This window comes from Nestor notabilis, unplaced genomic scaffold, assembly GCF_000696875.1.
Source record: "Nestor notabilis isolate BGI_N333 unplaced genomic scaffold, ASM69687v1 scaffold5816, whole genome shotgun sequence".
Classification (NCBI taxonomy): domain Eukaryota; kingdom Metazoa; phylum Chordata; class Aves; order Psittaciformes; family Psittacidae; genus Nestor; species Nestor notabilis.
Genome location: NW_009931385.1, coordinates 589 through 23341, shown reverse-complemented (window position 1 = coordinate 23341; position 22753 = coordinate 589). Strand labels below are relative to the sequence as shown.

The 22753-nt window shown below is 37.4% G+C and overlaps 1 protein-coding gene across 1 annotated transcript in view; it reads right to left on the bottom strand.

Annotated features, from left to right (window-relative positions):
• Positions 1-22066, bottom strand: part of SYTL5 (synaptotagmin-like 5) — a gene marked incomplete at its 5' end in the record, with an annotated part of 31387 nt that extends 9321 nt beyond the window's left edge. Inside the window, 9 exons of the mRNA XM_010015856.1 lie at positions 1691-1793; positions 2626-2804; positions 3724-3789; positions 7924-8016; positions 11529-11635; positions 13385-13514; positions 15126-15282; positions 19899-20024; positions 21934-22066. Coding sequence (XP_010014158.1) covers positions 1691-1793; positions 2626-2804; positions 3724-3789; positions 7924-8016; positions 11529-11635; positions 13385-13514; positions 15126-15282; positions 19899-20024; positions 21934-22066 — 1094 coding nt within the window. The remainder of the gene's footprint in view (positions 1-1690; positions 1794-2625; positions 2805-3723; positions 3790-7923; positions 8017-11528; positions 11636-13384; positions 13515-15125; positions 15283-19898; positions 20025-21933) is intronic.
• Positions 22067-22753: the final 687 nt, after the last annotated feature.

The window sequence follows — 22753 nt, the reverse complement described above, 5'->3', positions numbered from 1 at the left end:
TTCAATTGTACTTTTGTAACATGAAAAATTGTTCCAAAACGAAGTAAAACTGCATCTGCAGAGCATACACCAAGCATAGCAGTCTTTGTAACTGTTGTTGGTTTCGAGAGCTATTAAAAACCTCCTCTGAAAAAAATCATATTCTAGCAAATACACAGAAAATTATAAACATCTGGAATTCTAGCTCTGCATAATATGCTTTTAGCAAAAGGTGTATTAATTCCCTGAAATTCACCCTTCTCTTGGTGTTAGCTGAAGAGACCCAGATGTCTTCTCTTTTGCATTAGGAACAACATCTGGACACAGACACATATTCTCCAAAAGCTGAAACAGTCAAGTCAGTTGGCAAGCCATGTATAGATATGTCTATAATGCTTAATCTAAATGCCAACAGTTCCACTGTGAGAGATGTCATATTCAGCAACAATGGAAAGAGGGCAGATACAGACAGATTTAATTGTTTTAATTCTATTTTACTTTTAACAGTAGTTACAGTTGGGATGAACAGATGTAGCCCTTGCTTACGTACCCACAATTCAAGTAAGCCCTCTTTGGTGCAATTCACATGTTTAGCAAACTGCTAGGTCCTATACTCACCAAGTTCCCTACCAGCAAACATGTTTAGTGCTATGTTTGTTGCTAAATAGAGTCTAACACTTCTTTTTTTTTTTTTTTTTAACCTAGTTCAGGCAAGTGTGAACTTTACTATAAACCATTTAAAAATGGGGCTGTACAAGAGACTCTCCCTTGGCACACAGTCTGGCCAGACCAAGTGTATGTGTCTGCAAAATGATTTTGTAACCAGGTTAAGCCAAGTATACTGGCCAGGGAGCATCTAAGAAACTTATTTAAAACATCACTGAAATTGGGGGAGCAAAAAAAGTCAGGACAAACTAAAGCCTCATGACTGCCAGCTGAGATAACTCTCATCTATTGACAGGAAGGGGAATCACCAGAAGCCTTGTGGTTCAGGTGCTGAACAGGCAGTGAACTGGGCAGAAACTCTGCCGTTCCCACCTGCACCACAGAGCCAAGGAGATGAATGATCAGCTTGTGAAGAGCTCAAAATAGTTCTGCCTCTGTAGTGGACATGGGTAAAAGTTAAGGAAGGAAAGAGCCTGGGACATTGCATGCCACCAGTTCTCAAGGAAGTAATCCGTCATTGCCTTTTGCAACAGAAAATGAACTTCACCATAGCCTTTTAGGAAGGCAGTAGTGAAGCCACTGTTGGCATTTTCTTACCAAAATCAATTCTGCTTTAAAAATAAATTGGAGCCTCCAGAGGAATTCAGATCTTACTGCGTTTGTTGTCTCTTCAAAACCAGTTAGATGGGAAGTTTTAAGCTAGTTTTACTTCAGCATCAGTTGCTAACTTAGGGTGCACAAAATCATTAAGGTGCTTTTAGCAACTCTGAGCTCAGGTTCAATGGGAACATCAACAGTTTTGAAGGAAATCTGTGGAAACTAATAGAAGTTTCACCCATAATGGGGAGAACCAACAAAAACACTTCCTCAATGCTGAAAGCCAGGAATTACAACTCATAGGATTGCTAGATGTGTTTGCTTAAATACCTTTCCTTTTGAGGTATCTCTCCCAGATTCTAATCCCCGTACTGGAACACATATAGAAAATGCCTGTAAGCACAAGTGGAACATTCATTACAGCTTGAGAGAGAGACACTGTTCTCACCTTCAGTGTTTCATTAAATTCTGGATTGGTGCTGTTACTTTTAATTTTGGTCTTGCGTTTACTTTGGCGGGACTTATCAGGCAAAAGGTACGCTTTGACATATCTGCAGATCAAGTAGGAAATTATTAGAAAGGAATCGAAAAGACCAGTTTGAGCAAAGCACTGACATTGCTGCATCAGCAACACATGCAAGGAAATTAGTTCTTGCAGTCTAAACAATGTATGCATGTAACAGAGAATGTATGAAACATAGAAAGATATAGTCTTTATCTAAAAACATAGAAATGTTAGTCAGATAGGATCAGAATAACTGAAGACAGTTAAATTACTTTACTCATTCTCAGAAATGCGGAAAGCTTTCCTAACACTTTGCTTTATGTAGCATATGATTACTGACTGGTTACGTATGACAACATGATAAAAGAGAACGAAACATTTCTTACCTTGCATACTACAGCATTATACATGATTAGAGACACTGATTATTATTTTCTGAGGAGAAATTTTACTTATCATACTGAGAACTACAATGAGAAGCTCAGAAAACATGGTCCTTACAAAGTGAATCTATGGGTGCATGAAACCAAAGTTATCTTTATCCCTCTCTCCCTCCAAACCATCATTCCTCTCATATACTTTAGTTTTTATTCTAGAAGAAAACAATTCAGCCACCCCAATCCTTCACATTTTTTGCCCTTTTACTATCAAACAGGTTAATAATTTAAGTAATCTTATTGTTTCACCAGAACAGGCATATGTTGCCTTAAGAAACATATTGAAAATGCATTTCCCACAGGGAATCCCAAACCATCCATCATCAGAATGGTGCTTGTAGCAACTGGATCCTATGAATTCTTAGGCTCATATTACAACCCCAGACTACAGTGTGTGCAGTAGTCCTAGCAGAGCTTAAGGAAACAGTTCTCTGTGCTTACGGATCGGTCCTTTGTTTCTTTTCATCTGCAACAGCCAGGTTTCTACAACTTTTCACCAGGATGTTGAGGGCACCTGTTTTGTAGCTGTAGTTGATGTTGAGAAGGATTTCACCACTGACCTTCACGTTGCCATAGTCACCAGTTTCACTATATACACTCAGCATGCTGTTAATGCTAGTCTGGAGGGGGAGAGAAAAAGGACTTAGAGGCTTAAACGAATTAGTCTTTTCAAGAATCTGCTTTTTTTCATAGAAACAGCCTTGCAATATTATCACACTTGTTAGGACTTGCTGTGAAAACAGATATACCATAGAACAGAAATATCACTATTTGATGTAAATGGGAATAAGAACTAGAATTAATGTCTAGACAGTTGATGTTTTTCCATGCAGGACTCAAACCTATTTATGAACATGACTAAATCTAAATCACCACCATGTAATTCATGCATGAACTGAAGAGCAGACAGGCTACATAAATTGTAAGCTCACATAAGTTCCAAGCAGAAAAAAAATCACCTCTTTGGCTCAGCTGTTCACCGAATTTTTACTGAGTCTCATAGGACAACTACTGACAGAACCATCAGAAAAAGTTGTAAGGAAGCTTCCCATATATGGAGACAGTATAAAACTATGTTTGTCTAAAGCGACACTTACTTCTCATTAGCAATTCTAAAAGAATGAGCAAAATTCAATAGACAGCACTTCTGCAACTTCCCTAAAGCCAAAAAAGTTTAGCAATAATCCCACAAATTTTTCCACTGCAAAGTAACGTATCACCCCTCAATCTCTTTTTTCACTCATACCATGCAGAGTATTGCTATGAGGATTTCCTCTTCCAGAAGATTACAATTAAGAAAGAACTAAATATTTTTAAAGAAAACCAGAGCAATATTCACATTGCCAAAAGGCATTTGTGAAATCTGGCACATGTTTTCTTTTGAGTCATTGAGTGAAATTGCTCAAAAATATATGTAGCTATGTAAATCCTAAGACACAGGAACGTTGCAAGACACACAGGTGTAGTCTTCAAAAAAAGGGGAAAAAAAGAGAGAGAAACCTTAAAAGTAAGCTAAGCAGACAGTTCAGGAAAACTCACAGTATCACCATCTGTTTCAGGAACATTTAGATATGTCCATTTTCTGTCAGAGCCTTCTGGGGAGATCTTTAAAGTAGGTAGTACAAAACATCAAGAGAAAAAAGCATTAGACAGCTGCAGTAAGAAAGAATAAGTACAGAAATAAATCTTTACCTATACAGACAGATAACGGAAGTTTGTATTGCAAAGCCATAGCAAGAAAGGAAAAAGTATCACCGTATCAGAGAAATGTTAAGTGCTTTCCATATACTTCAAGAATCAAAAGACACATGGCTTTAAATAGAAATTTAAAACATGTGGTAATTAAACAGAAATTAATTATTTGCTGTATCAAAACAAATTATATTTTAGAACACCAGTTCCACAGATTTGGGTTTGTATTGGATTGTATTTGGATTTGTCCTCATTTATGTCTATGAAGTCAATCCTCTCAAGCCAGTCAAAAGCTAAGCGTTCATGTATTTGCTGGATTGGCACCTTTGTAAGAAATTGCAGTTTCTCTGTCGAGTTTGTAAGAACAGATGAAAAACACACAAAAATATTAAACCAAGTCACTCTTTGGGGAAAAAATACAGTAACAGAATACTGGAGGGATCACTTTTCTCCCTCTGCTTGCTAGGGCAGTATCTGGAAATCTCACCAGTGATATGAAGCAAAACTGCATCTTGATCTCCCTCCTTCTTCATCAGTCACAGAAAGGAAGGGAGAGCAAAGTCAAGGGGAAGAGCCACACAAAAAGAACTGGTCTGTGGCAAAACTCAGTTCTCCCAGGACCTTGCCTAAGGGCCCTGCAGCACAGAAAGCTGGAGGGATAAGCAGGCCTGTGTCAATATGACACAGACATGAAAAACAGAACAAGCAGTCATTACCCATAAACTTCATTTTATACATCATGTAGGAATAAAAAACAGGAAAAAATGTTGTGGTTTGTGGGTTTCGGTTTTGTTTGGGTTTGGGGGTTATTTTGCCCTTTCTTTTTTTCTTGTGTGTTTTTTTGGGTTTTTTGGGGATTTTGTTGGGGGGGGGCTGTTGTTTTGGTTTTTTTTTATTTCTGCTGGTCTTCTTTATCTTCAATTTAAATAAATAAACAAATAGAAGAAAAAAATAAAATGCTTGTCCTTTTAATCCTTGGTGTAGTTAGCTGAAATTCCATGACCAGAACTGGTTAAGATTAGTGGAGAATTAGCCACACACACCAACAAAGATGTCATATTTCCTCCTATTCCTCAAACTTTGAGCTGAATTCCTGCCTTTACCATTTATGTATTTCCAACTCTAGCATACATGAAAGTGTGCATACTTGGAAACTGTTAGTGAACTTAACAGTCACACTATGTGCTCCAACATGCCTAAATTATCCCTATAACAGAAAAGCAAAAATTTGTGTGCCCATTCAGAAAACGAATAAAGTTATGCCAACATGAGAAGGTGGACGAGTTTTTCTCTGCTGAATCCAAATACTCTTTTTCTTGATCTTTAGGTAAGCAGGCAATGAAGGACAAACAACTGGGAAAACAAAAACAACCAACCCAGAAACTCCTAAACAAATAGATGACCTCTGATCCCAAACACAATTTCTAAATTGCTTTCAAACCACAAACAAAACACAAATTTAATAGAAGTATTTTATATACTTCACTTTTTTCACCACAGACTCTGTTCTGTGGCATTTACACTGGACATTATATATGCTAAATGTAATGTTCTTATGAGATGTATTAATTTTCCAGTTTCATAAGTAGTAAACAACTAACAAATATGGAGGATGTGGACCCTTATTTTAGTACCTCACTAAGATTTATATTTGTTTTGCATTATATCTTACTGTTGCAGTAAGGCACTGGAACAATTCAGTATTACTGATATGATGGTTCTTGACAACACATTAATATGTTTAGGAAAGGAATCAGTGAAGGATGCAGGGAAAACTAAATACACTGTTCATATATGAGCTTTGGAAAACCACAAAGTAAAATAATCTAATGCTGAGATACAGTTCCTGTTCAATGTAATTTCCATTTCCATTTTAGCTCCCTCATGTTACAGGCAGATTTCAAATACTTTTATCCTTTGAGATATTTCTTCCTTTACCTCAAATGCTCATTGTCAGAGTACCCATGCTATACTCTAAATTCTCATATTCAAAAAAAGAAAAAGGAAAAAAAACACCCCAAAGAAAACCCCCGTGCAGTTAGAATCTACTGTTAATAACGTTGTTTCAGTGCGACTTAATAGTACACAGTCATTTGACAGATAAGTACGTGAAAAAAAATCTATACAGTGCAGAAGGCTCAAAGGCTTACAACAAGCAGGCTAAAGGCAAAAATAAGAGAGAGAGGGAACATTAGTAAATAGTAACACACACTAAAGGGGAATAAAAAAAGAACCTGTAAAATTCACTTGTTCTTGCAGGGAGAAGCAGCTTGCCATTCGCAACTTTACCATTAATATAGCATGCAGTGACATTAAAAATCATGTCATGGTGAATACAGAGAAATGAGTGCACAGAGATGTGAGATTATCTCAAACCCACAGCACTGGAAAAGCTGTGCTCTGCTTAAGAAAAAGGTCAAAGGGAAATCTACAGCAAAGGACAAAACCCAATGCATAGACAGAATGCTGCCTACAGCACATAGAGGGAAGGCTCTCTAAATGCCGTTCCTCTATTAGTGGCCTAAATGGAGAGAGCACTTAAGCACCTGCAACCCTTATACCAATATTCAGAGGAAATAAAAATAAGTCTGCCTATAAAATACATGGCACCAGCAAGCGTTGGAGGGAGCGTCATATGACAGAGTCATAGCCAACCTCAGGTAAATGGGTCTAATTAGATCAGTGTCAACAGGCTACATTTGCTCAAGTTTGATTTGGTATTAAGTGCCGCATCCATTGAGTCTGTGAACTACATGTTCCGGAAAGGAAAAGGGTCTGGATATGGCCAGATCTAAGATACCAAAATGCACTGTGTCAGCAATTTTCTCAGCCCTTTCTCCTCCCCAGGTAAGCCAAGCTCCATCTCTTTGGGATCAAGAACTTAAGTAGGCATTTCCTGGGCCCTGCTTGCATAGGTACTAATGGGGATGCAGTCTAGAAAGGACAGTTCATTGGTTATTGTCACAGACCAAATTTTCTCTTCCTTTTTAGCATACAGACTCCTCATTTCTTCATCCTCTTCAATCCTCTCATCTTCTATCTGGAGTCTGTTACACTTTTCTGATACTCTGTATGATGACCAGATCTACTCTTAGGCACAAGACACAAAGAATACTGTCCAGAGAGGGCTCCATGACTTCCCTGAAGATGTTATCAGTTGCCCACATCGTAAGTGTCAGATACCAAAAATGCTGGACACAGTCATAGACTATACATGTTAAAGGCTACTTTTATAATCTGATTTCTTTCCCAATGAATAACAGACTACATAATCAACTGCATATGGCTTGTTCTATCCATTTTGCTGCATCTCAAGCAACCTGAAAATGTACCCATCCTTTTAAAGCTAACATTAAGTTGCAACAGTTAGACAATTGCAAGACTCAGGCATCTGATCTACAGTTTATAGCTTGTGGGTATGACAAGAAACAAAAGTGTATATCAGAAAAGTACCGCAATTATTGCAGAAGGAAGAAAAGTCATCACCAACCGAAATTGCCAAGTACTGCCTTCCACACTATAAAGAAAAATACTTTTCAGATGTGGGTGGCATAGCAATCATGTAATGAAGAGTGGGAGAAGCTGGGCTGGGGGATGGACAGTCAAGCCACAGAAGTGGTATGTGTGCAAACACACAGGCAAGTATTTGTGTCCTAAGAACCCAAACAACCAGAAGGTGGTTTGAGATGGAAGATCCCACCACAGCATTGTTCTCTTCATTTCAAGTAAATTAAGTGTTCCTCTCCAAAGCTGAGCAGTCACATACTGCAAACACCTATGTTTTGCCTTCTCCAAATGTCAGATTGGTAGTAACTTGAGCATCTGAGGAAATCTGCTGATGTGTATGCAAAGTGGTTTTCTCTTTGATGTGCTACGCAGAACAGCATTAAAAACATAACAGAAAAACTATCTACATGTTAAAGGATGTTTCTCAAGTGCAGGATGAAAGATGATCTGCTGCTAACTAGTATGAAGCTAAACTCCTTTTTGGAGGAACAGTGGTTATTTGTGGAAGAAAAAGCATATGTTTTCTACTCAAGATCTTACTGTTGATAATCCACTTGTCAAATGTTCATGTTTCCTTGAATAACTAGAAGCCACTATGTCATCAATATCTTCTTCTGCTTCATCCAGATAATCCTAAATGACAAACACGCATTTTAGTCATCATGTTCTACTCTGTATTTGGTCAGCCTCTGCCATGTAGTTTTGTTTCATATATTTTTCACTTTTGAAAGACAGTACAGAATACATTCAAAATTCTGATCTCTAGAGGAATTTCATTTTAGATTTTCCACATCTTTGCACAGCCACAGAGCATAAGGGGAAAAGATGATGTTCTAGTTTTAGGGTTCAATTGCTTAAGAACTGAAAAACTTTAAAGATGTATTTTATATCTTATTCTGGACATGCATACCTTTGCTTAGCCAGCAACTGTGCATATAAACAAAACCCACTTCCATACCTACTAAGAATCCCATGTGAAATACCTTATTCTACTTACTACTATTTGCATTCAGGAATTCAGGTTTGGAAATCTTAGAGGGAAACTGAGAATTTTTCAAATCTTAACAAAATAGATGACTGATTTAAGGTCCAATACCAGGGGCCAGGAGATCATTGAAACTGGTTTACCCAAAGACATTTGTAGCCAAATGCCATTAGATGATTCATATCTTGGTTACCGTCCAGGTTCTATGTTTTTACGGGACACAATTTGCATTATGCTTACACTCTTCCCGCTTTCTTTGGTTTCATGAACACTATCATTAACACAGACCCACTTTCTAACAGGCAGTGCTGAAAGCCCTGGGTTATTGTCAAGTGACATGGGAAAAAGCTTGCTCTGCCATCATATGTACTGAATATATTTAAGGTGTAAACAAAAATCCAGTTGATGTGCATATTTTAAAAATAATTAAATCCCTGTATTACTTGAATAACTAAAAAAGGGGGGGAATCAGTAATTGCATAGCTTCATATATATGCTTGAGTTTTAATAGACAAGACAGAACTGTAACATCTCTAGCTCATATACAGAAAGAAAATATTTAAACACAGCAATAGAGTAAAATCTAAAAAGTAAATTAAAATCTAAGAGATCGTCCTAATAGGACCATTCACTTTAAGTAGAAGTTACAGGAAAAAACTCCAACAGACAACGATCATGCTATTAAATGTAGCTTGGAAATTTCAAGCATTTCCTTAAACCTTATGGCAGGTATTTTGAAAGACTCTGGTTCTAGTTGTAATGGAAGTCAAATGTTCAACTGCCTCATATCCACTTTAAAACCATAAAAATCTCATGTGGTAAGCTACCTCACTCTCTGTTGCTTTGTGGCTCTCATTCTCTTAATCTAAACAGCGAAGTACTGTATTCAAACTCAGAAGAGTTCTAAGCTACTCAGGAAAAACCGAGTAGGGAAGAAATGCTGCTGGAATGCTGAACTGTCACAGTTTATGTCAAGATCTGCAGAGCGTTTTTCATTAGTAGACATAGAACTAGATGTTGCATCTCTTCTCCTTTGCTCCAGTGACTGAATTGAAATAAAAGCATCTGAAAGTGATGCAAAATTTTCTATTACTACTTTCCTACTGTAACTGCATATTTAATATCGAGCAGGGGAAAATCAGGACAAGCCACTACTCTATTTGGGACCAAAATTTACATACTAAAGCAAATATTTCTCTTAGCTTTATGTTCTTAAAATGAGCTTTCTCTGCTGATCTCTTCTTTCTTATCTATTCAAGGGCACTGTTACCACCCCACACAAAAAAGAAGTCACATATTTTATACTCTAAGGAAAAAGTCCATGGAGACCCAGGCACAACAGAGCAAACTATTTCAGGGAGACAGAGAGCTGAACCCCCAAAAGTAAAACCCCCAAGACCCCTAAAGCAAAAACAAAACACCCCAACCCATCCTTCACTTCTACTTTCCTCATTGACTTCAGAATTCAGGTGAGGTACTCAAGTTTAAAACCTGGTATAGGAATACACCATTTTCTTTCTTGCCTGTACTAGAATTGCTTCTTCCTGTCGTAACACACGCAAAACTCCTTCCTTTGCACTGTTGTACACGTTCTTGTAGACTTTAAAATAAGCAATACTACATTTTTACTGCTGAATAATTAAACACTCTAAAATTACGGTAACACTGAGGCTGATGAACGCAATCGATTTATTTCCTAAGACACAGCAAGTGAGGATATGATATATTATATATTTATTATTACAAGAGATCTATGAACCCCATTATGAATTAAATTTAAAGGGGAATTAGCACTCTCTCAGACCCTGGAGCAACTAAATCAAGGTTATACCACAAGAGAGATCTGCGTTAGCAAAGAAGCTACAGAGTTGCTGAGGTGCAATCTGAAAATTCATTCAGAGTCAGCAAGAACAAAAAAGAAAAGAAAAAAAAAAAACCCCTCTGAGTAAGAGGAAGACAAAAATCAAAGAAGAGAAAACCACTTAGTGTCTCTGGTACCTCACAAATCCCTAAGTGATAACTATCCCACCATTTTCAATGAGAGCAGAAAACTGATAAAAACATATTTAAAGTTTTTATTTTCTTATTTTATGCTTTTTTTCTGCAACATTTTCCAGCTTCTTAACCAAGAACACATCCTTTTTTTTTATTGCAATTAAAAAATAAACCACTTATTTTTAAAGTTTTTCTTCCACAGAAATCAGACACACAGGAATGGCCTTTTTTGTTGCTTTACAGATTAACCCAATCAAAGCAATGCTTCAGGAAAATTCTCTGAGCACTTACAATCCAAGAAACAGATGGGAATCCCAAATTGTTGTTTTTCACCAAGCCACAAGTGGTTGGCATCAAAGGCTACAAGAAGGGAAGACATCTCCCATGGCTAATGCTCTTCTGGAAAAGAGCAAATGGCAGGGAAAGACTATGACAACAGACAAAGCGTATAAACCATAGTGCAGAGGACTATTGGTTTTCTTGAGCTATAAGCACAATTTCTGGAACTTCAGAAAAGAGTATAATTAGATGAAGAACTTTTTTAATAACTCTTCTTCCCCTCCCTGCATATTTAGTAAGTTTGGAAATTCTTTTACAGCAATTATGCACATCTGCAACTTGTTTATCTTGGATATGTGCAGAAGAAAAGAAGGAAGTTATGAATCACTTCAGGAAAAGCAGCCTAGAATACATGGAAAAATGCATGGAGACGTATGGCAGAAAACAGTGAACTGGAAAAAAACCACCAAGAAACAGTGGCAGAACTAAAAGGGTGAGCTTCATTTGATAAAAAGATATATAAGGAAAAATCAAAACCAGACAAAGATAAAAACCTTTAAAGTATAGTATTTCTCAGCATCAAAATTAAAATTTAAGAAAGTATGAATTAACAAAACTTCAGAGCATGTGTAATATAGTCCCTAAAATGTCTTTTCAGGCTAGATATCTTTCACCTGTGAACTCAAAAACCAGCAAATCAATAACAAACTCTAACCATGACTGTTCATTGGAATCATTCTATAGCCAACATACTCAGAAAATGAAGCTATTTAAAAACTCATCAAATATCCCTGACATAGATACATACATATACATACAGTGCCGATTTCTTAGTCTAAGCAAACAGGATTTCCACCTGATAAACATTTACGTATTTATAACTCACCATTTCCTGATCTAAGGCACTAGGTACAGATCTGCTTCTTACGCTCAGAGTATCCCCATTTCCTTCAGAGAAAGATTCGCTCAAATCTATCTCAGATCGGCTACGATCTGTAATATAAAAGCAATTAAAATGCTTACTATAATTTGTAGAAAAAACATTCAGTTTCATCTTCTACAAACCCAACTGGTTTTTATCTTAAAAAAAAAAAAAAAATCAAAACAACATTTTAGGTATCTGTCACAAGCTATGGCAACCGAACAACATGATGAATGACATGGTAGGACAAGGGGTAATGGCTTTAAACTTAAACAGGGGAACTTTAGGTTAGATATAAGGACGAAGTTCTTCACAGTGAGGGTGGTGAGGCACTGGAATAGGATGCCCAAGGAAGTTGTGGATGCTCCAACCCTGGAGGTGTTCAAGGCGAGGTTGGACAGAGCCTTGGGCGACATAGTTTAGTGTGTGGTGTCCCTGCTCATGGCAGGGGGGTTGGGACTAGATGATCTTAAGGTCCTTTCCAACCCTAACTATTCTATGGCTCTATGAAAAAATACGATTTCTGATGCTGTTCAGCCTTCTGGCCAATATTTTTTCTCCTGCCTCTGTATCTGCTGTAATTGACTCCTGCGGATGATACTACAGATTCAGTTTTTGGCTTTCTCTGGTAGGCCTATCAGCCTGGAATATTGCAAATTTTACAGACCAAGTGTTCATGGTGATTAACACATCACCACCACCACCAAACTCTCCCCAGTGTCTGCTTCAGAATAAAGCAACTAGGGATGGACATAGAAAGTACTCCTGCCATTACTGGTGTTCCCTATGCAGAAAGGAGGGGGCAGCAAACAAGTCTCAAGACCTGCACAAATTTCTTTCAAGTCCTACAGGTCTCTCAGCCATTCTATAGGCATAAAACATGTAAGACGTCTTGGAGAAAAATCTTTGTCCTCTCCATATAAATCTTCTGTGTGACTGTTCAATATATTGTGAAAGAAAGATAGACCCTGCAGGTAGAAACAGGAGAATTTTCACTTCCTAAAGAAGTCTGTAACATCTCTGCCTGAAGTTGCACCATACAATATTCTCAAATCAACTCCAAATCTTTCAAGTTCTAAAATCTAAGGTGAAGAACATTATGTCTTTTGATTAGCTCTATGCAATACACCACTAGGTTTCTGCTTTAGGCTAAATTCAGGTGAAATAAAAGTGAGCCTGGTTGTGTTTTGGAGAGAAACCTGTATATCTGAACCCACTCTGTTAGCCCTGTAAGAAGTTGACTGACTGCCTACGAGGAGCAGAAGAGCTCAGAGCTCAGGGTGCTCCTGCCTCCTATTTCAGATAGGAGGATCTCCACCCACTGTTGCAAAGTAGACCTCACAGCACCTTCCTGTGCGAGCTTCATTTAACTAACAGCCTCCAATGAAATGAGGTAAATTACAGACGAATTGACTGGTTCAGTGCCTCACATATAAAAATAAAAGAACATGAAGTCTATAAGGGAACTGTTCTCTGGCAGTTCATTGTTTTCCAAATATGCTTCTGGGAAAAGCAGGTGTGAAATGTAATGGCAGATAGGTGGTATCTGCACAGAGTTGACCACACAGAGAATGATTTAACAATGTGCAATTATGAATGAAATTTTATAACAATTCTAAGAGCATATAATTTACCTAATCTAACTTTGTGCCAACATTACTGGGGTTAAGACTACTATATTTTCAAATATAATGCTTGTTAAGTGGTATAAACTTGCTTTGAAAACGGAACAGTTTTCAGAGTGAATATGATGTTTATGAAATGTAATAATCCCCTGATGATATAGGCTGTCAGAAAAAAGGAAAAGATTTAATACTTGCCTGATGACAAAGATACCCTAGAAACAGCAATGGAAGGTGCTCCAGATGCTTTCCTACCATGCTTCTTTACTAAATCTTCAGGTACACTTTCACTTGCTGGAATAATCATGCCATTGTCTAAGCCAGCGTCCTGACCAATAAGAAAAATGCACATCCCATAAATACAAAAAACAAGCTTATTCACTATCAGCTTAAAAGCATCATTTCTATCAGCTCCCAAAACTCTAAAGCTACTTTAGCGTTCAGTCTATTACTGAATGTATTTATATTACAATCTAATGTGCTTTGCTTAGCACAGATCATGCATAAAATTTGCACAAAGATGTGCTTCATGCCTACATTCTGAGTTTGCAACTGAAGAATCAGAGCAACGCATCAGGAGTGAAAGGAGGGAAATGAAACACTCAAATCTATTAAAAGTTTACTTAGCTTGGAAATCAAAAGGAGAAGAAAAAAAGTCAAGAAAAGATAAAACCTATTTTTTTTTATACCAGCATAATGATTTTACTCAGAGTAAACCCAAATGTATTTGAACTAATTAAATTACGCCAGCATTACCCCCTAAATAAAACCGGTATGCCTGATATCATTATGGCTTTTTACCTTCCTCTAAAGGACTAGCTAACAACATAACTCCATCTAAATTAAATGGATTTGCCTTTTTCAACCAAATCTAATGCACTTGAAATCAAGACAGTCTCTGGGCCACCAAGTATATAAATAAAACAACTATTAATTTATTTACAGTTCCCAAAACTGCCCTTCATATAACTAACTTATTTTTTCATTAGGAAAGACACTATATTAGACCATATATTTGGAAGTTAGAAAAGAAGTGTTTATGCATTCAATAGGGCTCTGATCTCAAATGCTTACATACTTTTTTCCAAACTTTAATGGTAAAAGACATTACTCGGACTATAAATTTCACTTTCCTTATACTCTTAAGTCATGGCAACTAGAATAACTTGCTAGTTCAATCCTGATTTCTTAAGGGGGTGACTGAAATGAGATGGATATCTCAGTGCATAGCAAGGAGGAGCTGCTTCACAACGAGGCAGGCTGTCTGGGAACAAAGTGTCTGATTCTGGTTTCTGGCTAGACGCTTATTATGAAACAGCCAAGGGCAGCTAGCTCACTCATGCCCATCTACATCACAAGAAGCCTAACAACAGGTAGAGGAAGCCCACCTTCCATTTTGATAAAGCTTCTAGCATGCATTTTGTGTTATGCCATAAACAATGCAGAGCCCAGTGCCCAAAGCCAAAAGAACCTCAAGTCAGTATGGCCTGATCTTCTGCAAGTATTGAGCTTTCAAAGATTTCCGTAGAAGTCAGCATGAACATGCTGGACTCTGCATGTTTAAACTCTGCATGTTTATAGTCCTTAGCATCCACAGCACTTACTCAAGGCCCTGAAGTGCCAAAATGCTTACACTTCCGTCCTTCTGCTTCCCAGTTCAGAATCTGTAACTCATTATGTAATGCTGGACATTGACTGCAATTCTTACACAAAACAAAAATGTCTGTGAAACCAAAACCCACATCACTGATAAAACATGACGCATTTTGTTCTAGTGAAGATCTTCACTGGTCCCAGCAGAATTAAGGAATAAACAAAATTTTCTCTGTAAGGCTTGTCCTTTCCAGGCTAAAAATTGATCTAAAAGGGCTGATGCCAACCAAGTCATCTTGTTTGGTGTCAGCTGTATTTGGTGTTAGCTCTGCAACAACGTACTTACCCTGCTGTAATCTGCAGTCATGCTGCGCATGCTGAGTGCTGGAGACCTCGGAAGGGAAGGTATGGAAATATTGCCTCTGTTCATGGGACCCACAGTGCCTTTCATATGCCCTGCAGTGGCCTCTGCATCACTGCTGTTCAGTGAAAGAGTACTCCCTCTGGAATGGAGAGAGTGTATTCGAGTGTTATTGCTTTAAGCAAACCAAAGCAACCCATTTAGCAAACCACTGCAAGAAAACAGCCATGGTAACGGTTTACTGGAATAACATTGCCCCAGATGAACTGTGTGACTGCAAGGAAATGGTCACCTGGAAAGAAAAACACTGTGTTTTATACATACAAGTAATGTAGGTGTTTTCAGCACCTCTACCATAACTGCAAAAAGCCCAAATGGGCGGCTCTTGTCCAGGCTGCAGAAGCTGCATTCCTCCATGAACAGGGCAGTGTTCATGGCCATGTTGGACAGGGCCTTGAGCAACCTGGTCTTGTGGGAAGTGTCTCTGCACATGACAGTGGTGTTACAACTAAATGATCTGAATGTCCTTTCCAAGTCAAACCATTCTATGATTCTATGTTCATTTTGCACTGTATTTGCATTCCAACAGTAGCTGTGATGACTCATGTAACACTTCCTACCAGGCTGCTCCTTGGTTTAAAGTAAAACGACGGTGACACAACAGTTCTGGCCACTTCCACAGCCAATGTTAATGTCAGCACTGTCTCCAGAAAGTCTAAAATCCTTGCCTATCTGCTCTCCATCCTCTCCAGAAAAAAAACAACTTGTTCGCTGTCCTATTTGTATTGCAATAATGACTCTTGACCCAAGTCAATTGTTTCACCAGCTTGGAAAGCTAGGAAAGCTAGAAAAGTCTTTTTGCCAGATTTTGTGTTAGTAAAAGAGACTAAAAAATAAAAATAAGCACCTGTGATCAGTATACCAGAACTCAACTACTTTCTAATACCACAACAGGCAGAATTTTTTCCATGGGACATTTTCCATTAGAAAATACTGACTCAATGTGAACATCGAGAAGGTTTAGAAAGGGTAAGCTGTTGCACTTTCTTGACAGGGAAAATTATTTTTAAATGTATTTCAACACATTTCCCATTCAAGTTTTCTTTACATTTGAAATTTGCAGTAAACATACAAGATCTTGGCTGATCTACTCTTCTTTCTCCTACAACATCAGTTTAAACTTTATCATTTTTCTTAACAATTCACAGGAATCTCAAGAAGTCTTGCAGACCCCAGCAGATCTGCACACAGTCCTACTTACTACTTAAAAATAAACCCAAACTGGTAAATAGGGATTGATGGAGGAATTGTACCCTATTCATATGGAAAATACAGTGTCAGAGGACAACAGCAGTGCAAATTTACTGAAGAAAATTTTTGGAACTTACAGTATATTTTCAGCCAAAAGAGGCTTGCTTAATAAATATTTCATATTTGCAGGCATCTTCACTGTGCTGAACAACAGCTGAATTTCAGCCTCGCTTGGTTTAGGCTGTCATATCATGTTTAGAGCAACTGAAGTAAAAATCTTCTTACCACAATGGAAATTTTCATTAGAACTACTGTCGATCTGAGAAAAACCACTCCGAAACACAACGGCTCCTGACTCACCATTACGTTAAGCAGTGAGCACAGGCTCTGAATCCACATTGGTGGAGTTACTGAAAACAAGGAAAATAAAAGAAACCCCAAAACACCAGGGCTGTCTACAGACATGGTGCAACCATTGTTTTGTAATTTAGTGAGCATATGGTAACTTTTTAACAATTTCTATCCAGTTTCAGCAGTATATGGATAACAGTAGATAATGCATAATGAACACACTCTTCTGCATGTGAACTTCGCATACATAAGTGCCCTGCTACTTTTTAATTTGCTGAGACAGTGATCAACAAATCCTACTAAATATGCTGTGATCGACTTTTAGTCCTATCTGTTTACATAAAGATGCAATTTTGGTGCTGCAAAGAAAAGTCAAGGTTACTTGGCTGTCATCTGTGTTTTAGCATAGCTGTTGGACTTAGATGCACACACCTTAATTTCCAAGCCTACCAGTGTACGGAAAGTAGCCAGAATGTTGAAAACCTGACTTCTACTGCATGTCACTCCACTTTTGATGGACTGTCATGACTTTCTGTTACAAAAATTGTTGTTACAGATTATTTTTTTTTTCCTTACTGTGCAAACTAATATAAATCAACAGGAATGCTCAGAAGTAAGAGTGGACTGGGATAAAAGATTTGAAAACATGTTACAAAGCGTTCTGCAGGAGTCATCAGTCAAACTAAGCCCCTGCACATCAAACCTGCTAAACAGACATCTCCTGTACTTATCCCTTATTTCAGTCTGCTTTTAGAGAGGTTCAGCACATTTTGTATGCATTTTAAGTAGACAAAAAAAGAAAAATGTTATAAAATAACCCTGTCAGGCATTTTCAGGTGGTAGACAAGACCTCTGTACAATGGGGTAGTGCGCCTGTGTAGCTGAGCCTGAAATTCCTATACTGTTTCTCCTAGAAGTATCCTGATGCAGACTCCCAGTTCATTCAGCTGCAAAATCAGTAAACAGTTTTTCTGGAGTTAAAAATAAATCAGTTGAAGAGATGAACTTATGGCCTGGAACTCCCTGTTCTCAGCCCAGTTTGTCTTCTCTTAAACAGAAATGTTCAGAAAGAATGAAAATTCTCTTTCAGTTTCCTTGCTGGCAGGTGAACTACTACCAATTTCAGCAATGCAGCTAAAAAGATGAGGGCAATTAAACTCAGAAACATGCATGAAAATCTAGGACAGCTACAGTGTCACAAGATGTTGTTAAATTCTTTTAATTTGAAACTCAAACCAGTTACAGATGGTGGCATGGGAAGCTTTGCTATTATTTTTAATAATTACTACTCAGTTCTGCTGCTTAACATCAAGCTTATGCAATATTAAATTTTTCTAAGACTTCACCAGAATTAGGACAAGGATGCTTGTGGGAGATCTTGCAGCTGCTTTGATGTGCCAGACTGCAAGAAAGTTCTTGTGCAGCTAACCATAAAGGAAGCGAAATAATTTTTTGGGGTGATAGAATTCAGGTAAGGGCTGTGTACAGTTTTAGAAGCACAAACAGAATCAAGTAGTCTACAAAAATAGCCTTTATGTTTGATTGCCTTGCTTGACTTTCACATAAAGCATCAATTTCTAGCTTTTGCTCAGAGCCAGGGTGCTGGATTTATTAAATTAGGGGTATTGAGTTGCTTGTCATCTCATCCTCACCTGGCCAGATCAGTGCCCTGTGTCAAAGTACATAGTAACCCAGCAGCGTTGCTAGGAGATGCTTTTGATAGGGGGGCTGAATTATTTTACAGTGGAAGGTATGGCACTTTCTAAATATTAGTTTGTGGAAGGATTGAGGAATAGCTTATATTTCTTAGTAGAAGGATGAAACTTCCTGTCTTCTGCATACATTTCGGGCTAAAAAAAAAAAAAAAAAAAAAAAAAAAAACATTATAAAAAATGAAAACCACCCAAGTTTAAAAGAGCTGATACCAGCCAAGTTATCTTGTTTGGTGTCAGCTGTATTTGGTGTTAGCTCTGCAGCACAGACACCAGATCTCTGAGTTTTTTTCTCTTAGATCTTTCACCCATGTCTATTCCATGAAAAGCAAAACAAATCTAGAAAAACAGCAAAAATACTACTGGTTTCATGTAAGTCAGGTATGAATCTGGTTAGATACAGAAAGCCTAATTAGGTCAGAAGAAAAAAACCCACCCTAGTGAACTGTTTAAGGATTAAAGAAGAAAACTAGTTTTAAAGCTGATTTGGCTAGTAAATGCTTCAGCCTCCAGTGAAAAAAGAAAATAAATCTATCACTTTCAAGAGAATTATCACTATCAACTTTAGGCATGTTGCAGAACGTCCAGCAATTGGGCTTTTGAATTGTAGGCAACAAAGAGAAGCAAGTTCTTGCTTAAACAGGAAGGTTCATCTGCAGGTGAATTAAACTTCATGACCTTCATTTTATCTGATATCCTGTGTTCCTGTATACTTACTTGGAGTGTTCCAGGAGCACTGCTTTAGAGTTAGAAATTTCTATTGGATCTTACAGAATTTTTTTTTCTTTTTTTTTTTTTTAAACAGAATATTATTTTCAGTCTAGATTGTAAAATTTCTAGGTGTGTGCACAGGAGCAAAGAATCTACATCCAGCATAGACTATCCAACCGAACAAGAAAAATGTGAGCTATTTTTGGTTTTGTTTTGAAGGTGGGACATGAGAGCAATGTTGCATCTGGCCTTTTAAAATGCTATCAGAAGCAATAATAAGAGATCTCTTAAGCACAGAAGAATGATAAATGGAACTCTGTTAGAGATAACTGAGACAATAATCATGGAAAGAGAAGGGCAAACAGTCTTTGAAGAAGAAAATATAAATTATAATCAATTATCATGTCATTACCAAAGAAAAGCTTTGGAACAAAGGGCCTCAGTTCTGCAACATGTACGCAGCTTATCAATTAAAAGCCAGAAAAAAAAAACAACAACGTACTGACACCAATCACTAACCAAATACAAGGAAAGAAAGGGAAGATGGATGGAGAAAATGTTTAGGATTTTTTGGTTTCTTTTTTTTGTTGTTGTTGTGGGGTCTTTTAAACATAAGTTCTGCTTCTCAGGCAATATTAATGCCAAGTATTCAAAGAAACAACACAACACAGAGGACTGACACACCCCGCTACATTAATCTCAGCGTGAGCTGTACCAGATTTCTGCTGCTCACCTCTCAGAGCAAGGTGTTGACTTGCCACTGGGCAGACTTCGGGTTTCAGCTTCTGAGCCTGTGCTCCTTTCACCTTCATCTTTGGCATTTGTAATTTCTCCTTTGGTAATTGCCCTAATTAGCTTCCTGATGAAAACAGGGAATAAAAGATTTTAGAAGTTGTAAGGTTTTTCCCAGGAAATAACAGCCTCGCTGGAATACCATGATGTGTGCATTTTGTTAATTTCATCTATCTGACCTATGGACAGCTCTGGACATAAGAGTCAATACAACACCAAACCTGGTTATCAAACCTATTTCTATGAACAAAAGAAAAAAAAAAGCATCATATTTCCTATAAACTGCTTTTTAAGACAAAACATTAAAACATTCCTCCTACTTAACAAGGAGTTTCAACCTTTGAAACGCAAGTGCCTTTTGTGTAAATTCCTCTCAATTTTATTTTTTTATAGTTTATACACAAAGTATTTTTATTAAGTATGTGTATTTTCTCCTAGGAAATTACACTATATTTATTTTCTCTTACAGATTTCTTTGCAGTTCCTACAATTGTATGCATCAATGCCCCCAACATGCTGGTTTCTAAAAACATAACATCACCCCCTTATCCTACAACAAGTGGCCTAATAAGACAGAGAAATGAAAGAAATGAAGTTTTGAGAAGTAATAGTATTCTTTACAGACTTACAAACAATGATAGACTGTTAAGTTATCGCAGGACACTAAATGACAGTAGCAGTTGGCCCCAAAACGGCTTTTCTAAAACAAATCCATTCATGAGATATATGAATGTGGAACCTGGTGCAGGAAGAAGGAGCAAGGAAGGAAGAGGAGGAATAATGAATTACTTCTAGGAGAGGCCATAAAATATATTAGAAAAAGCAAGCCCAATTCTTGCAAGACTAAATTGCCTTTATGGGGCATGTTACCACCAGAAAGCATTTCAGGCCACAAACTGAAAAAAGCCACTGAAAACCACTAAAATAAACAGATAATCATAAAAAAATAATTGTTTCTCATAAGGGAATACAACTAATGGATTTTCACAAAGGGTTTAAATGAAAAGAGGATTAGAAAAGTAAACTTCAGTGCACTCTTACTATACCTATTAATTAGAATGATTTAGAGCAACTTCTAGGTCCTATTATAATAGATTACCTAAGCTGGTTGTTTCTTCACCTTAATTTGAGAAGCCAGAGGTGATCTGATGCTCTTTTTCCCAACATTAGAAATAAATCACTCATGTTAATTTCTGGAGTCACTGGAACAAGTAATTTCATACTCAGCTCTTCTCAGAAGTAAACAAACTATAGAAAGCTATCTACCTACCCTGTACTTAGGATCCATAATAAAATGTGTTCTTGTTCCAACAGAAACAAAGTTTTCTAACTGCCAGTCCATGGAGCTCCAGCCATGATATGAACCTTCATCGGATTCACCCAATATCCTCAAGTTGTCTCCAAACACCACTCATGAAATCCTATATTCAGTGCATCTGCCCATGTCCCCTGAGAGTGAGTGCTCCTCTAAGGACACAGCCAAACTGGTGTCACACACATCACTGAGACTGCAAAATGACCAGCAACTTATCTGTTTATTCCCTGCCACACACACAAGAAAGGGGCACTGCTTGACTATTAGGCTGCATTTGCACAGCTGGAAGCAAAAGGAAAACTTGACTTATGAGCAGAACCAACCAATATACATAAAAAACAGCCCCTCCAAATACTACTTTTTGCATTTGCTTCTTGAGCAAGCCTGCCTTTAAAGACACTCTGTTAGTTCAGAGTATAAACAAGAAAAATCCAGGAGTAAAATTGCCTTATTTCTGATACCTTTATAGTTGAAGAGTAATTACTGTTGCATTTCCTAGGAAACAGCAGTCTAATTACAGTAAGTATGCTTTTAAATGAAAGCTGTTTCTAACCCTGGAAAGTATGAGGCAGATGTGGAACGCTGAAGAAACAAAAGAAAATGCATTCATCAATACACAGCTGTTGTGTGATTAATCATTTTCCCAAAGAAAAGACTTTACCCTATCTTTCTAGGTCCACTGAAGACTGATTTATGCCCATTTGTGGAGGAAACTTGTACATCTGACCTTTGTTCTTCATTCTCTTGGGTTTGATCTTTAAATATTCTTCCCTCATCCTTACTGGAAGCTGTATCTTCAGTGGATGGGGAAAGAAGAAAAAAAGTGAATGCACAAAAAAGGCAGTATATATGAAACCATGTACAAAAAAAATTTCAATGCTAAATAAAACCCTATAATAAAATATCATGGGGGGGAAAAAAAAAACCAAACCACAAACAACACCACTGAGGGTTCTTTTGCTTTTCCTGTTACTAAAAGAGAATAAAGACTTTAAGTAGGTTGAAATGTTTCTCATTATCAACTCTTGTGTTGAACTATCCTTCCAGATTTATCACTGACAACAGTTAATAACCAAAGGACTTGAAATACAATTCTGCAGTGTACATTAATTTTTGTGGTAAATGAAAAAATGTTTTCCTAATCAAAATGCTTGTTTAACTAGGAGCAAGGTGTGAGGAAAATGGCTTAAACATATTTTTTAATTCTTCTATCAAATAACAAATCACAAAATACCCAAGTTGACAAGCTGCACAATAGCTTCTGAAGCATGCCGATATTGGGAAGATCAGCATTTTGCCAAGCAAAAATGACAAATATATTTGCACCAGGCATTTTCCAATGGAAGTAGACTGGTCCCTCTCCCTGCAATGTGCTCATGCTCATCACGTTCCTGGTGAAAGTGGTAAATGCTACATCTGAAAACAGACTATCTAAATAATGCTTTCTGTGTGTAGATTGTAGTAGTTAAGCGAAGACAGAA